This window comes from Fukomys damarensis, unplaced genomic scaffold (assembly GCF_012274545.1).
Source record: "Fukomys damarensis isolate Sample0158 unplaced genomic scaffold, DMR_v1.0_HiC HiC_scaffold_36, whole genome shotgun sequence".
Classification (NCBI taxonomy): domain Eukaryota; kingdom Metazoa; phylum Chordata; class Mammalia; order Rodentia; family Bathyergidae; genus Fukomys; species Fukomys damarensis.
The window spans coordinates 36,454,571-36,471,938 of record NW_022900948.1 but is presented as its reverse complement, the minus strand read 5'-3'; the positions used below and the strand labels follow the sequence as shown (position 1 = coordinate 36,471,938).

General features: G+C 42.7%; 1 protein-coding gene across 1 annotated transcript; it reads right to left on the bottom strand.

Annotated features, from left to right (window-relative positions):
- Positions 1–1,860: 1,860 nt before the first annotated feature.
- LOC104847510 (protein CutA homolog) lies at positions 1,861–16,461 on the bottom strand. The gene is made up of 6 exons (XM_010602933.3): positions 16,364–16,461; positions 11,351–11,499; positions 6,909–6,968; positions 5,302–5,347; positions 4,985–5,034; positions 1,861–3,219 (listed from the first exon to the last, which is right to left on the bottom strand). The coding sequence occupies exons 1-6, from the start codon at positions 16,433–16,435 to the stop codon at positions 3,117–3,119; spliced, it is 480 nt and encodes a 159-aa protein (XP_010601235.1). The 5' UTR covers positions 16,436–16,461; the 3' UTR covers positions 1,861–3,116.
- Positions 16,462–17,368: the final 907 nt, after the last annotated feature.

Sequence of the window (17,368 nt, the reverse complement as noted above, 5' to 3'; positions counted from 1 at the left end):
CCTACAACGGCTAACAGCTCATAAAACCAACCTGGTGTCCAAATTGCCACCTTAAGAATTTATTCTGCGCCAGGCGTGGTGGTGCACACCTGTAATCCCAGCACTCGGGAGGCTGAGGCAGGAGGATCACTGAGTTCGAGACCAGCCTGGGCTACCTAGTGAGCTCCAGGTCAGTCTCAACTACACAGTGAGACCCTGTCTCAAAAAACAAATAAAACAAAACCAAAAAAGAATTTATTTTGCTTCCAAAGTTTATTCCTTGGAATACCACTCACAGGATCTATATAAAGTATATTATGTGGCATATAAAATTATCTACACAGATAGCAGCAGACAGGGCCAGATGCATACACTTTTGACATGGCAACAACCTAAAGCAGATCTAATTAGATGGCGATCATCTCTCTTAAGTGCTCCTGTCTAGTTTTCTAACTCAGCATGTTAAGTGTTTTGTGCTCTTATTTTTAGCTTGGTGAAGGTGATTTGTTTTTTCAAACTGGTAATGTTTCTATACTAATAAGCTTTAGTACTCACAGAATAATTATGATACTTTTCTTCATTTCCTCAACTGATTTTTCTAGAGCTTCTGAATTAAAAACATACATTTCCTAAGAAATACTAGAAAGGGACTTTCACATGGAGGTAATGGTTGCGGATCCAACTCTGGCTTCTGCAGTGTCATTCTGGAAAGGCAGTGTGGGATTGTGACCATACTGTGTAGACTGGAGTTACACAGATACTGGAGGTCACTGAACTCCTCTAAATCTATTGCTTCATCTGTGAAAAGGATAGGAGTGAATGATGCAATATATGTGTAAGTGCTAGGCCAACTGACATACATTACAGAGAGGTGTTTCAAAAATGAATAACTCTTTTCCTTTAGAGCTGACTATAGCAGGTTCTCTGGGTCTGTTGGGACTTTATCTTATTTGAATCAAAGGGAGTAAGAACACCAGGTTTAAAATCAGAGATTCGGGTTCTTCTTCTAGTTCTGCTTCTTATCTGAAGTGTCTTATGCTTTCTGTTCTCAGATTTCACCTGCAAAAGGAGGAGGTTGAACAAGGATAACTTCTAAGATCTTAGAAGCTAGGACAGTGCCTTGCTGACAGAACTGGTATTTAGCAAATGTCCTTCTCCTCTCCCATTTTCCATAACAGTCAATTCTGACTTACGCAAATACAGACCACCCAAAAAGTTTGCAAACAACACAGCACTGAAAATAAACCAATAAAGGCCACAGACAGAAAAATCTCCTTTGGAATTAGTCCCCCTTCAATGCAGTTCAAGGAAAGAAGTTAGGTTTCACCAATTCCACAACTTAAACCATGTACCGTAAAAGAAAGATTTCAACACCTAAATCCTTCAAACATTTGAGGAAGATACTTGCCAAATTCTGTACAACTGATCATTCCCTGACCTCGAGCAGGTCACGACCTAGCAATACAAGGCCACTGTAATGCACAAAGATAAAAGGAACACCAGGGCAGGGCTGGGGATTTAGCTCAGCGGTTCGGTGGCCTGCCTCGCAAGCGCAAGGACCTCAGTTCGATCCCCAGTACCACACACACACACACACACACACACACACACACAAAGGAACACCAGGGCAGAAGACAGTCCTAGCTGGTGAGCCAAGCCTTCCACAGAAGCAGCCACATGTCACAAGCATTCAGGTAGAAGTGTACTCCAGGTAGAGGGGATGACATGAACACTGGAGTAATGTCACACAATCCATGGGAGCCATTTGTCTGAGGGAGACGATGAGAGAGGTGAGCTGAGGCAAGGTTCTGAAAGGACTTGAAAACTAGACCTACAAATTGGACTTTATCCTAAAAGCAATTCAGGCAATCAATAACAAACTGTAATGCATTTTAAGTAGTGTTTATTTTATACAAGATTTGCATATGTGTCAGAAATTGATGTTAGAAAAAGCAAGTGACATCACCACTAGATTCTCTTATTACTTTCCCCAGGCAGCCCCCCAAATCCCCACTGGCATCCTCTGGACACTTGGAAGGGCCTCAGCCTACAACTCCTACAAGGTCCTCACAGATGGGTCCTTGGACATCTCCCCCATTTCATATCCGGGAGTACTAAGGTGGGAGAAGCACAGCAGGTGTCAGAACTTCACTCACACACCTTCTCCTGTAGGAGAACAGCATACCACAGCTGCCTGTGGTTCCCAACGCTAATGGCTGTGGTCCCCACAAAATGGAGTTACTCTGACAGGTCCATGGGCAAGGCCTGGGTTAAATTTCTCTTCTCACTGCTAGGACTCAGCATTCCCTGCCTTCCCTATGCTCTTCCACCTGGAGGCGACACAGCACAAGCAGCCATGAAAGTACCATGTGTAACAACATGTCATGGCCTTTCTGGACATCTATAAGTTGTTTTCTTTAATAATTGATAAAACGACTTGGTCAAGATGTATGATCTTCCTCTGGGTTCTTTCTGCCCAACCTTCTCTTCCAGCCTCAGGAGCCATGGACCTTCAGCCTGCACAGGTTGATTGCTCCTTTGTGCCAACAGTAACACAAAATCCAGAGATTCTGGGAGGCAGAAGGAAACTCACAGAATCTACATCTCCCCTGAGCAAGGCACCAGAACTTGATGTCTATTACATTCAGACTAAGAAGAAGACAAGACTTTCTGCCAACCCATGAGGCCATGTTTAAGCCCTAATCCTCAGTGCCACCTCCTCAAGACTCCAGAGCAACAAAAGCCTCTTTAGGAAAATAATCCTGCTGATCTCTGAAATTCCACTGTTACAATTCATCCTGAACACAGCACCTGCCAGTCCTCTGAGAAGGAGGCATTCAACCATATACTTCCAAGTGAACAAGGTCACTGGATCTATTCCTCCCCATAAGAAGCAGGGGAGCAGTTACCCCTCAGGCATTTGAGATAGGCTCGGCGACTAAAGATGACAAACTTCATCCTCACTGCCACCTCTTCATCCGTACACACAACCACCCTTGCCCTCCCACCTCTGGCCACCTTGAAACAGTAACACAAAATCCAGAGATTCTGGAAGGCAGAAGGAAACTCACTCTTCCCAGAGTGCAGCCGATGGAAGGTAGTGGCAGTCAACAAGATGCACAAGAAGATTCCCCCACTCAGTTCTCCTCCATGGCCTCTTCAAGCCACTTTAAATAGTGCACATCTCCTTGATCCATGGATAGACTGAAGACCTCTGGGATTTCAAAGGGATGCACCAATCTTTGGAAAGAAAGTGACTAGGATTAGAATCCAGATAATAAAACCCAACTGGCCAGCCCCACAGGAAGTCCTCTAATCTGCTATAGCCCAACCCGCCAGCACCATGGTCTGAGATTCCTGAGCCTGTTTCCCATCTGACAGCAGGTGGTGGGTTGGGGCATAGCGTTATGAGTCTCACAAGATACAGGTTCACATTCTGAGTCTGCCCTTAGTAGCTGCGTGGCTATGGACAAATCACTTACTTTCTCTAAAGGTCCCTACAAAAGGTGGGATAAAAACAGTACCTACGTGGATAAAAACTAAACAAGGTAGGCCAAGAACTTACCTAGTACCTGACTGGCACTCCGTCACTCATCAGCATTTAGCTCCTGTTTTCAGCACTACCTCATCCACATCGCTGTGCCTTCCCAGTGCTTCCACTGTTTCTCTCTACCCAGAAAGTTCTCCTTGCTCCTGTTCATCAGTCCAAAGCCTCCGTCTTCCTCAAAGCCCAACTGCACTGCACCACTGACTTTTTCCAAAGGGTCTTCACTGCCCCCGGGCTCACAGTAATCTCTCTTCACTATTTCACCCTTCTCCTTTTACTATCACCTGGGACTTGTCACAAATGGTAAGTTCTCATTGTTCTCCAGACTAAGGAAACATGAGGATGTGGGCTTCAGCAAAATTACAACATTAATTTATCATTTATCTTTTTACTATGTTGATGTTTGCCTGATGGTGCATTAGAAATGATGGGTAAAATTACTGGTACCTTAGTATGAGTCAAGATGGGGCACCAAACTGTACTCTGTCACTGTATTCTATACCACCACATGCTTACATTTTTAAAAAGTCAGTTTCATTTAACATCTTTAAAGTAGTAAAGATTATTACTTTTATTAAATTTCAGCCTTTCACTATGTGTCTTTGTAATAGTCTAAGAGGAAAGATGGGAAGTACACATAAAGCCCTTCTGCTGTATATCTAAATTCAAAATTTAGCTGGGTTTGGTGGCACAGGCCTGACTCGGAGTTTGGTGACTCAGAGCCTGAGGCAGGAGAACCACTGCAAGTTTGAGGCCAGCCTGGGGTACATAGTTCAAGGCCAGTCTGGACTATGTAGGCAAAACCTTGTCTCAAAAAAAAAAAAAAAAAAAAAAGTTGTCACAGGCTGGTATGTCTGAGTCACAGGCTAACCTAGACAACTTTTGTTGGGATAACATTTTAACTCTGAAGCCCAAGTTACCATAATTTGTCAGTTTTACAAATTATGGTAATTCTAGTTTGAGTATGGAGAAGCCATTTTCTAAATTAGGGACAAAGCCCATGATTCAAAAGAAGAAGACTGTTTACATCATTTATTGCCATTGATGTTTTGAAGCGAAAAATTCAAATTTTAGAAAATTTGAATTTATGAGAAGCATAAAATTGTCACAAGATGGTTCTGAAGAGATCCAGATGTCTTATTAAGCGAGATTTTGAAAAAGATATAAAATGATGTCATTTTCCTCACTAATTTCTTTTTTGTTTTTAAAAAATATTACTTTCTATTAAAAAAAATACAAGTTTGGGGCTAGAAGTATAATTCAGTGGTAGTGTATTTGCCTACCATATACGAGACCCTGAGTTCAATCCTCAACACCATACACACACAGAGGAAAAAGGACTTGTTCGGAGTTGGTGGCTCAATTCCAGCTCTGCTGCTTCTCAACGCATTCACTTGGTGCTGAGGACATCCCTGGCTAGTCTTGGAGTGAGTGAGTAACAGAAGATGCCAGCCTTACCTGATATAGCTGGAGAGCATGGGGACCTTGGAAGTCTTAGTTTTTATTAACTGTAAAAAAAACAAGAAAGAAAGAAAATATCACTGCTCTAGGACTGGAGCCCCAGCTCTACCCCTGCTCACTCATCTGGCCATTTAGGAGACAGTACTCCTCCCAGGTCACCAGGCAGGTCACAAGCTCCCAAATCAGCCTTGGACATCTTAGGAAGGCAAGGCTTCAATCATTTGCTCTTCACTAATTTTTAATTAGAACCTGGGAAAAGGCCTTTGTCTCACTCATTCCCCTATCAAGACTTTCTCTGCCCCATCCTCACTCACCAACATGATCTCAGTGGCTTCTTCTATTTCTCCCTTCCAAAAATACCTGAAGAACAGAACAAGACCAAATTATAATGCTCACAAGAGGAGCCCAGTGAAATGTCAAGCTTGGTCCAAGTAGATGACTTACTGAGGAGGAAACTTTAAAATCTGCCCAAGCCCACATACTGAAGCCTGGAGTTCTCCAACACCACATAGTTCATCTAGCCTAACCATTCTTACAAATCTAACATTGCCAGAACATTCCTGGAGTTGAGAAGTTCTCCATTTCCTGAAGAAGTCCAACTAACTTGAAGGTTTTAACATAGGATATTTTCTCTCTCTCTTTCGCTCCCCCTCTTACTCCCTTCCTTTTTCCCTTTCCCTTTCCCTTCTCCTTCCCCGTCCCCTTCAGTGCTGACGGTTGAACCCAGGGCCTTGCACATGCTAGGCTAGTGCTCTACTACTGAGCTACAGTTTTTGTTTTTTTTCTTATCGAGTGCCAACATCTGCTACCTAGTTGTTTCCCTGAATGGCTACAAGAGCCACCCTAGGACGGCCCTGAAGAAACTCTCAGGTCTTCACTCTTCCGCTTTCCCTGCTCATCCTACTCATGGCTTCTGAGCTCCTCCCCACCCTCTGGACTAGCACTACTTTGATCACTGACTCTTAAAGCTAAGTGTTCATGAATGGATAAATTAAAAAACTCAGAAGGCTTCAGGGTAGAAGTAAGCCTTATATGGAAAGTTTCAGAAGTTAAAAATAAAGTCATTACATTTTAGAAAAGAGTATAAGAATAACATCATGGGAAAAAGAGATTTAGCCTGAGACAATCTACACTGACCCAGGACAAACCTAAAATTACTGGCCAGTGGTGGCAAACTTAAGGCGTACATGGTACAGCAGGCTGTTTGTATCGCTGAAAGCTCTAAAAGGTTCACCATCAATGACCTAGGCCATGGGCCCTGCAGTGTCACAGAGCTATGGTAGAAGAATCATTTATGGGGCCAGGAATTTGGCTGAGTGGTTCTGCCACCTGCCTCACAAGAGCAAGGTTCCAAGTTCAATCCCCAGTACCCCCCCCCAAATAATCACTTATGAGCAAGGATGTACGCATGAAGGGAATGCTAGGCTGATATTAGTTACCAAACACTGGTACCTTCCACTGACTACATCCCTAGATCCTGTACTTTTCAAAGATTCAGAGATTCCCTGGGCTGGGAACGTAGTTCAGTGGTACAGCACTTGGCTAGCATACTCAAGGACTTGGGTTTGATCCACAGTCCTGCAAAAACATTCAGAGAACTGGGGCCCATGCTTAGGTAGACTGATTAAATCAAGGCTGGAGCTCAGGAGTGGAAATTACAGCCAAATTTGGAAGCCAATGCTACAGATATGTGAACAGTTCAAGGAATTACATCACTTTTCTCTTCCTTTCTCTATATACAGCATATTTTTGCCTTTCTTGGGTAAAATAAACTGAATGGCCACCTCTGAATATAAATCAACTTTGAACTACTGATTAAATGCCTCTGAATTATTCTTTGATGATTCTCCCATTAGTTCAGTGCTCTTCCCAACCCTAAAATTCCCAACTGCCTCCCTCAGCCAGCTGTGGCAAAACTCACAGTGAAGAAGCCTTAGGCAGGATGTTCACAGAGGCAGCCAGCTTCTTCTCCAGTACTACCCTAGAAAAAAGGGCAAGGGAGGTGGTCACTAGAAGTAAGGGTCCTAAGAGAAGGAAAGAGGAACAGGGTTGCTGTGAATTAACCCTGGAAATTTGAGTCTAAGTAGACAATTACTTAGGGTCTCTGTGATGCTAAGATTTGGGTATGTCCCCCAGAATTCACTGTTAGTGCTGACAGTCAAATGTTAATGGTATTTGTAGGTGGGGCTTTTGGGAATTAGTGGAGAGGAAACATAGGGTCAAAGCTGAGTCCTCACTAAGGCCAGTGACTATCAGGGTCATTGGGTTGCCTGCAACTGAGAGCCAGGACTGTGGAGCTACTCTCATGTGACACCAACCAGAGTGAGCTGAACCTGGTCTGAAGCCAGCAATGCTGTGGGGCCTGGCAGCCCCAGGCCCTGGGAACCTTGGGTCCCACTGTATCCAGGTAGGAAGACATGGAATCAAGGAAGATTATTTTGGCACCTTCAGACTTACTATTGTTCATCCTATTGGGTTTTGGACTTACAATTACAAGCCACCACTGACTCCTATTTCTTGTTTATTTTTCACTATTGTACTTAAGAAGTAGGTGACTTGTCTGATTTCACAGATTCCTGGATAGAGCAAATTTACTTCAGGAATGTTTAGTCTCACTCAAATCTGACTCAGAAGGACAGTGGACTTTGTATTTCTGAGTTGGTGCTAGAACCAGTTAAAATTCTGGGCCTATTGGGATGAAAGGGTTGTACTTTGTGTGAGAAGATAGTGAACATTGGCAGCCACAGGCAGAATGCTATGGATTGAGTACACCCCAGAATTCACAGAATTCATGTGTTGGAAATGTAATCCTCTAGATCATGAAGGTGGCCTAAAATGGCATTAGAGTGTGTGTGTGTGTGTGTGTGTGTGTGTGTGTGTGTGTGTGTGTGTTACTGAGAATTGAAGCCAGGGTCTTTGCAATGTTTGTGTGTGTGTGTGTGTGTGTGTGTGTGTGTGTGTGTGTGTGTGTGTGTTACTGAGAATTGAAGCCAGGGTCTTTGCAATGAGCTACATCCTAGCCCATTTATTATTATTTTTTAAGACAAAATTTTGTTAAGTTGCTAAATTGCTTAGACTGGACTTGAATTTACAATCCTCCTGCATCAGCTTCCCACAGTGCTAGGTTACAGACATGTGCCACCACAGCTCGCTGCATTAGTGGCTTTAGAAGAAAAGGAAGAGAGATCAAGCAAGCATGCTTGCTACATGATGTCCTCTGCTATGTTATGATGCAGGAGGAAGGCACCAGATTCCAATACCATGCTTTTAGAGTCCTTAGTGTTATAGCTTGTGTCTGGATGTCCCCTCAAAGACTCATGCAGTCATAGGGGGCTTCTCAGAGTTGGCTGGATCTAGAGTGTGTGGGCTGGGATCAAGGGTGTGTGATAACTACATCAGTCTACATCAGTTTGGCATAGTTCTGGCTAGGATTAAGGGTGTTGAGTGATATACCCGCCCTACACCCAGGTGGGTAGCCTACATAAAATATAAGGGACTGAAAGAGAGCTAATGTGCTCTCGCCTGCCTGCTGGCCATGGACTATTTCTCTCCTTTGAAGCCCCTCTGCTATCCTACCCTGCCTTGGAGCCAGCTGACTATAGACTGAAACCTCTACAAACTGTGAGCCGAATAACACAGTTCCTCCTTTAACTCTGGGTGTCGGCAACCAGAAAAGTAACTAAGATATAACCTCTGGATCTGTAAATAAACCTTTATTATTTACAAAGGACTCGGTTTGCGGCATTTGGTTAGAGCAACTCAGAACAGACTGAGACATCACCTCATCACCTCTGCTCCTCAAACTAGCACTATAACCACCATACACAGAACCTCTGAATACAGAGCTACTGCTAAGTTCTTTTCTGGGTGTGAAGTAGAGAAGCAGCTATGGTTAGGCAGTTTTAAGGACAGACCCACTCTGTTTGGGATACAGGAATAATGAACACTGGACCTAAAGAAGACTTGGGTTCCACTCCCAGCCCACAATAGAATGGCTGTGTGACCCTAGGCAAGTTCTTTCTCTCCTTCTTGAAATAAGTATTGAGGATATTCTAAGAGGCACTGCCCCATCTCAATCAATCCTGCACTACTAGAGAACAGGTTTAGTCAGTGGTTTCCAAACCTTCTCACCACCAAGAACTCCTTTGATTATACCACCTCCACCTTTAACTCTTAGATGTAACTGGCTGACAACACTTCGGATCTGCAGACATCCAGGTGACCACTGATAGCTGATAGAACTCTATGCAAAAGCAAAACAAGATCATACTCTGTTTGTTTTGACAAACATGGGATCTTTTCACCTTTCATTTTTCTAAAGGTTTCTAACTCAGCCTAAAGAGCAGAATTACTTTCTCTGCAGATCTCTAAAAAATTTTTTCAGTAATACACCACAGGTTAAAATCCCTGGCCAGATAACCTTTAGAGCACCAACCAGCTTTCAGTTTCATAGCCAAAAAGCCTTGTCTCTATTCTCTGAAGTCTTAGGCCCAGCCAAACAAATCTTATCTGAGGCCTGGTCACTAATCCCTCCTTCCCTCAGCTGTTGCCAAGAGAACTGACCTCTTTTTTCATCCCTTGAGTCCCAGGCTAAAGAGTATTCTATTTAAGGACCCATATTAATGTGACATTATCACCATCACTGCTCCTTTGGAAAATTGCCAACTGTAAGAAGAGACACATGGCACAAACTTTTCAAAGCAACTGCTGTGAGTACTGCTCAATCACCCACTGAGAAATTACATTCTATTGGTTCCCAAGGTGGCATGCAAAGACAGGGAGCAAGTTATACAACTAGAAAAACTAACCCCATTGCCTCACAAGCCCTTTCCAATCTCTTAGGAATGTAATCTCCTCAGTGACTAAACATGGCAACTGTTTTCAGGGAAAAGATTACAGAATTCAGGGGGATTATTACACAAAAAGCCCCTAAGGCCTTAAAAAGGAAAGATGGGGGCAGGCCTACTGAATTCACTTTTAAAACAGGCACACAACCACTCAGGACCAGCAATGAGTCACACACAGAGGGCTCAGGCTCAGAGCTGCTAAGGCCCCTAGAAACTGCAGCAGTCCCAGGCCAGTGTGCCTCACAGACCAGATTCATGGTTTGACCCTCGTGGCAGTTCAAAAAGTCGACTTTGTCACCAATATTTAATATCAGGCTATTCCATACTCAAAAAATACAGATTGTCTAGTTTCTTGCAAAATCATGAATCTACAACAATCAGCCTGAAGTCCCACTAGTTCACATTTAGCGAAGCTAGTGCTGAGCAGCAGCTACACCCTCTAGCAGGAAATACGCTTCTCAGGTTAACACAGTTTCCACTGCTCCTTTCTCCTAATACTTCAGAAGTTCGAGAGTTAGCATCTCCACCATCCTTCACTGTTACACCCCAGCTCACTTTACTCTGAAGTTACAGGCATTTGTGACCGTGACCCTAGATTGATCTTAGTCTACCATCAACTTCAAGAATACTAAATTGTAAAGCAAAAAGAAGGAAAAAGTCAAACCTACTATCTTCTAGCTCCACTAATCTTCTTCAAATCTACATCTTTATAACCAGACATGGCGGGGCACACACAGCACTCAGGAGGCTGAGGCAGAAGGATCACTGTGAGTTTGAGGCCAGCCTGAACTACACAGTGAAACCCTGTCTCAGACAAACAAATAGCCCCCCAAAAAGTTACATCTAAACAGAGAAGAGAAATTCAGATACAATCAACATTTATGGCATCTACTACATTCCATTTACTGAGGTATACATTGTATAGAGAAAGTTGGAAGGGGAAGGGAAGGGAAGGAACGGGTAGGGAAGGGAAAGGAGAGGAAGGGAAGGGAAGACAAAGCAAAGCAACCTGCCCAAAGGCCCCTCAAGGTCCACACACAATAAGTGGCACAGCCAAAACTGGCCCAATCCCAAATCAGTACTCTTTCCAGCATAACCATACCTGACTCCAGAAACAACTCATTACTTGGAATGGCCTCCTCCTCATAAAGAGCACATGTGGGATTGAGCAAGAGCTCCAGAAAGGGAGATGGGCCAGCAATTAGGAGACTTAAAATTGTCAACTTGCAGGGTTCTACTGTTCTCTTACTTAACGCCTTGAGCAAGACACTATCTCTGTAGGTCTTACATCCTGCCCTTTAATGCTCCATGCATCAGTCAGCAATTTTCAGGCCTGGCAGAGGGTCATTTGGGGGATCATTCAGCTGAGTTCTTCCTATGCCCTCAAGCAAAGAGCCTGGAGTCCACCCTTGGACAGAGAGGGTCTTCACAAGCAAGGAGCCCCAAAATGGCCCTTCTGGAGCATCCTGGTAGCCCCCAGGACATCTGGGGCAGCGTTTTTGTCCCTGTACTGTACCTGGCAATGTCTCTGGCAATCTGCTCGTTGGGACAGTTGATGAAGACGACGGAGTGAGTACCAGAGATATAGGTGCCGGTGATGGCTGAGTGGAGCTGGAGGCTAAGGGTCTTGAGCAGGGGATATGTCAGAAAAGCAGCTGGCAGGATCTATGTAGTAGAAAAGAAAAGCACAGGTCAACAACTCCCAGATCAAGCAGACTGGAACAAAGGCTGAGACAATCTTTTCACCCCCTCACCCCATCCACAAAATAATCCCTGAGATCTGCACTGAGCTTTAGTGTGTAAGCAAAGTTTTCATGCCTAGATATTTTCCTTTACATTTTTTTAGGTGAGAAACAAAAAATAGAGGTTCACAATTTTTTAAAAATGCTTAAATTCAGAGAGCTTTAACTTCTGAAACCAGGATTTGGACTCGAGTATGGATGACTTCACAACCATTTTCATCCTACAAAATTTCAACTGCTGGTAATACTAACTAGCATCTACTAAACTGCTATCATCCTGTGGAGATTATAATGAGCTCTTACATCTACTGATGTTAGGGAAAGTAATTTCATGTGCATTCATCTGTTTTATCTACCAGCTGCTATGTAGAGCCTAGTGCAAAACATAGGTATGCAAACAGACCAATTCTAAAACAATGCAACCTGTGCCAATGTGATGGAGAATGAGGACAACCAACAAGAGAAGGCTCTAAAGGAGAAAGCAGAAAAAGGCTTTGAAGAGAAGGTTTAATGTATGTCAGAAATAGAGATCTCAGTTGAGTTGGATCTGAAATAATAAGAATTTAACCAGCATTCAGAAGGATCACAAGTTTGAGACCAGCCTGGCTATACAGCAAGATCCTATCTTAAACAGCAACAACAAAAAAAAAGGATGACAAGAAGAGAAAGGGCCACTCTAAGCAAGTGACTACATGTACAAACTCAGGAGGTATGAAGGACAAATAAAATTTCTAAACTATATGGGCCTTGGTGTGTAGATTGAGTATGAAGAGATCAAGAGGAAGTGAGCTGGCTAGAATTAAACAGAAATGGATTAAACCAAGGTATTTGGGGCTTATACTCAGGTGATAGGATGCTTTTAGAAGTTTATAAGTAGGACAGCAATAATATGGTCAAGCCAAGCAAGAGCTACAAAAAGGGCCAGCGACGGGGAGAGACCAGAAAGCAGCTTCTTTAGCCACTTCAATGACCTAGGAAAAAGGCATTCAGATCCTGATCCAAGGCGGCAGTAACCATGTGACAGAAGACATTTTGAGATAAAATTTCTCTTTTTAATGACAAATATTTAAAATAAGAGGAATGAAAAAGACTAAAGCCCTCTTCCATTCTAGCTTTCTCTATTTGGGAGAAATAACGGAGACATTAACAGGTAGAGAACCAACTTGAAAGGAGGCAGGCTGTGACTCAGCCACTATGAACAAGAACTGCTTCTCTTATCTCCCAGCCCAGGGCTCATGCTTCACTGAAATGAACCTCTGTCCTGATGCCTCCTACTTCTTGGCAGGTCCTGAGTACTATGTTTGTCTTTAGCTTCAGTCTGACTACAGGCCTGTGTGGATTAGGTTTCCATTCCCTCCTACTGTCTCCAGCACTGCTTCTGTATCAGTGCTCTCAACTACACCAGTGACCATGCAAGAAGAATCAGGCTTTTTCAAGGAAACTTACTGGTTTTTCTTCTTTTTCTTTTTTTTTTCCCAGCTTTAATTGAGTTTATTGGTACATTTTAGGGATAAAGTACAGTTACATTCATTGTTGGGATCTTGTACCTCTACATGACAAGTCTTGATTCTCATTTTTTCCCCTTACCTCTGCCCTCCCTTCACCCCCTCCTTCCCTCCCCATCTACAAACACTTTATTTTCATCTTTTCATTCTCTCACATTTTTTTCTTTTCCCTTTTTACTCTTCCCCTACCCATCCCACCTTCCCTACACCTTTAGCTCCTTTCTTCCCATTTCTAAATGTCAGTAATCTTAATAGAATCTTATGCATTGTTGCAGATTATTCACACCAGGGAAACTATTCGGTATTTATACATGTGTGACTTATTTATTTCACTTAGGAGTATATCTTCAATATGTATCCATTTTCCTACGAATGAATCTATTTTCTCATTCTTTATGGCTGAGTAATATTCTATTTTATAGAAAAACCACATCTTCTTTATCCAGTTTCCAACGGATGGGAAAATGGGCTGCTTCCAAGATTTAGCTATTACTTTATGTGCCGCTATAAACATGGGTGCACATACTTCTCTGTGATATGATTCTTTTAGTTCTCTTGGAAAGATACCCAGCAGAGGGATGGCTGGGTCAAATGGAACCTCCAGTCCAAGCTCTTTGAGGTATCTCCATATTGATTTCCATAGTGGTTGCACTAGTCTGCACTCCCACCAACAATGGAGAAGGGTTCCTTTCTCCCCACAACCCCGCCAACATTTGTTATTGTGTGATTTCTTGATAGCAGCCATTCTTTGTGGGGTGAGGTGGAATCTCAGTGTTGTTTTCATCTGCATCTCTCGAATGACCAGTGATGTGGAACATTTTTTCAAATATTTTCTTGCTGCTTTTACTTCTTTGTCTGAGAAATGTCTGTTCATTTCAGATGCCCATTTTTGAATTGGGTCTTTATATTTGGGGGGACTGATAAAACAATCAGTCTGTTTTGAGTTCTTTATATATCCTTGATAATAGTCCTTTGTCTGAGGAACAGCTTACTGGTTTTTCTTTAATGACATCTCAATTCAATTACAGGGAAAAAAATAAAAGCCCTAGAGGACGGGATTTAAATCCTTGATGCCAGTACTGCCTGTAGCCTCTTGACAAGTTACTTCCTCTTCCTTCTACAAATTTCATCTAGAAACTGGAAATTATGACAATTGTGCTGCCTAACTCAAAGTTGCCAGGGGTTCAAACAAGAGAGGAAAAGCAATTTGTAAATACTAAGTTAGAAAAGGAGGGGATTGTGCTTTGTCCACTGTGTCCCCAGAAGTTCTTGGCACACAGCAGGTTTTCAATACTTGTAGCCTAGGACTAACGTGAAATGTTGTTACTATGACTACATATCCTTGTGATGTAAGGCTAAGAACTGGACATCCAAGAACACTGTAAGGTATCTACCTACATGACTCCAAGGAGGCTTCCAGCACAACTCTAACTGAAAGAAGCACTCATCACAGGATGGTTGGCCCACAGGCAGAATGAAAATGTAAGGTAACTGAGGGAGGGAAGCAACATACACGCCTGTCCTTAAAAGTTATTCTTAGGGAAGATCTGGAGTGATTCAGCCAGCAGGTATAAAGGAGCCACAGAGCTAATCAGATTAAATATAAACTCACCCAGAACATATTCAAAGTCTTAGTTGATTGAGCTCATAGTCAAACACTAGGAGGTAAATAGGCCCTTGGGTACAACCCAAGACAAGCCTTAATTCAACAGAGGTCACCAAAGCAAGACACACAGAAACCCAGTGACAGAACAAAGTTTTGCCTTCAAGACTCTTCTCGCCTTTCATTTTGGGTTCAATGTACTATAATGGTCATGGGTAAGGACCCTTCTAGCTTCACCTAATCCATTGCTTCTCAATTTAGGGTGACTTTGCCCCCAGGGAACATTTAACAATGTCTAGCAACAATTCAATTGTCATTCATTTCTATATTTTCACCACCTAAGCACCACAGGCAGGAGTATATACTTGAAAAATGGTTATGGTCCACATAAACAAAGTATCATAATCATAAAAGGTTAATTTCTGCCCAACGGTGGAATACAATTTTTTAAAAAGTCATATTGCATGAAGGCAAAATCGATGGAAAATACATCACAATGTATCCTAACAGAAACATTTACTATGAGAAAAAACTTACTACTTTTTAAAAGCCTGTATATTATAAGGCTTATATTTATATCCTTTATACCTTCTCTTATTTATTTTTTACTATATACTTTTTCTAATTACATTCTTATATATTTTATGTATTCTTCAGTTATTTCCTTTTTTGTGGGGGTACACTGCAAATTGAACTCAGGGCCTTTGCACTAAACTATATCCCAGCCTATTTTTTATTTTGAGGCAGGGTCTTGCTAAATCACAACTTGCCCAGGCTGGACTTGAACATGCAGTCCTTCTACCTTAGTCTCCCAGTGTTGGAATTATAAGTATGTGTCACCACATCGGGCTACTCTCAGTTATTTCCTATTTCATCTGGACTTTCTCCATTTTTGGTCTTAGAGCATATACATAACTTTTAGGAAGTTATGGTTGACTTTACAGCCTGCAACAGGCAGAAGGGGCCTCACAAATTACCTAATCCAGTGGCACTAAACTGGTAATCTCTCTAGTTTTAAGGAATCTGCAAATACACTAAAATCAAATGCAACATTTTCCTGGGGCCCAAATTCAGATCTTTCAGAAAAAGAGATTTATAGCCCCCAAATTTAAGAACCACTGATCTGTACCACTTTTCACAGATGATAAAATAATGGCCAGAGAAGAGTAATCATTCCAAAAGTGAGCTTCAGAACTGGGCTAGAGCCTGGACTTCAGACTTTCCTACAACTCTCCCCTAAACCCACCACCATTGGAATTACTTTAATCTCACTTTCAAGATTAACATTTTAAGTTATTTCAGAGATGAGAAACATAGCTCCCAGAAAATTACAGAGAAATTAGATGATTAACTGCCACTGGAATCTATCAGGAATAGCTTAGGTGCGATTTCTACAGCAAACACTCCTTTCCCTCCCCCACTCTAGGAATGCGAGCCCAGTCACCTGTTCCCACAAGGTGGAGTAAAGTTATTCTGGTAACCTTGAGAACCGCCCCACAATCTCCACAGAGTAGTGCCTTCCAAGGATCTTACAGTTCACCTCCCACCTGCCTGCCCCCTGCTCAGAACCCCAAGAGCTGTTAAGAGAAATAAATGTCTTCTTCCCTTCATTCTTTCTCCCTTAGTCCTCAGGTTTAAGGGTGAAGAGGTTCACAGCATGGTTGACTGGGGGCACTCACCACGAGGCATATAAGGACAGAGGGCCGAGGCTGCTGGCCTGGCAGAGGGCACTGTGATCTCAGCCTGCCCATGGCGTTGGAGGTAATTTAGCACTAAGCAGTAGCAGTGAATTATAGCCGTGGGCGGGTGCATAGGACCTTAACCTTCCCCTCGTCTTCCGCAAACTCCCCAGCCCCGCCCTGCTCCAGCCAGGCTGGCCAGACACAGCAGGGACCTGGGTGAAAAAAAAATCTGTTTTCACTGCACACACCCCTCCTTTGAAACTTACAAAACTCAGCTCTAGACTGGCAACTCTTGCAAAAATACGTGCTATTTTCTCTTCCTCTCTAAATGCACACATTTTTAAAAAATCCCCAGAGATGTACAGATAAAGGACAAACTTTGGTTAGAATACAAAATCTTCAGAAACCACAGCACACAAACAGGAACACACCCACCTCTTCTCTAAAGAGGCCCAAGCCACCAACAAAACCATGTGAAGTACACACATGGCTACCTCTCTTATATATTACCCCTTCCTCCCAAGATCTCCCAATTCTCTCTGACTTAGGAACACTTGCTTTCTACTTTTCTGAACTCATTAATCTTTCCAGATCAGCTGCACTGGGTAGGTATCCTTTCCTCAAGGTAACTCAGTCCTCTTCTAAGTCCTCTTCATACATTTAGGCTGAAGCATTCAATACACAGTACATGGAACTGCAAACAAATAAGAAAACTACAAGCCAATGGCTAGCTATTGTCCTCTGAGAATGCAGTGTCTACTTTGCCTGGGCTTCCCCATTTTTTGAAGTGAAATATCCTAATTTCAAAATGACAATAACTCTGCTGCGCATAGTCACACATGCCTGTGATCCCAGCACTTGGAAGGCTCAGGCAGGAAGATCAATAGTTCATGGTCAACCTGGGCAACTTAGCAAGATTTCATCTCAAACAAATAAAAACAACAACAAAATGATGACAATTCTGGACACAGGAAACGAGATTTAGTGCACAGGGATACTAGT

Excerpts from the sequence above, each read along its gene's own strand:
- LOC104847510 (XM_010602933.3), bottom strand. The coding sequence starts at position 16,435 with ATGGGCAGGCTGAGATCACAGTGCCCTCTGCCAGGCCAGCAGCCTCGG. Across the intron at positions 6,969-11,350 it reads ATTGCCAGAGACATTGCCAG|GGTAGTACTGGAGAAGAAGC; the intron begins GTACAGTACAGG and ends CCTTTTTTCTAG. Across the intron at positions 5,348-6,908 it reads CTGCCTAAGGCTTCTTCACT|GTATTTTTGGAAGGGAGAAA; the intron begins GTGAGTTTTGCC and ends TCTGTTCTTCAG.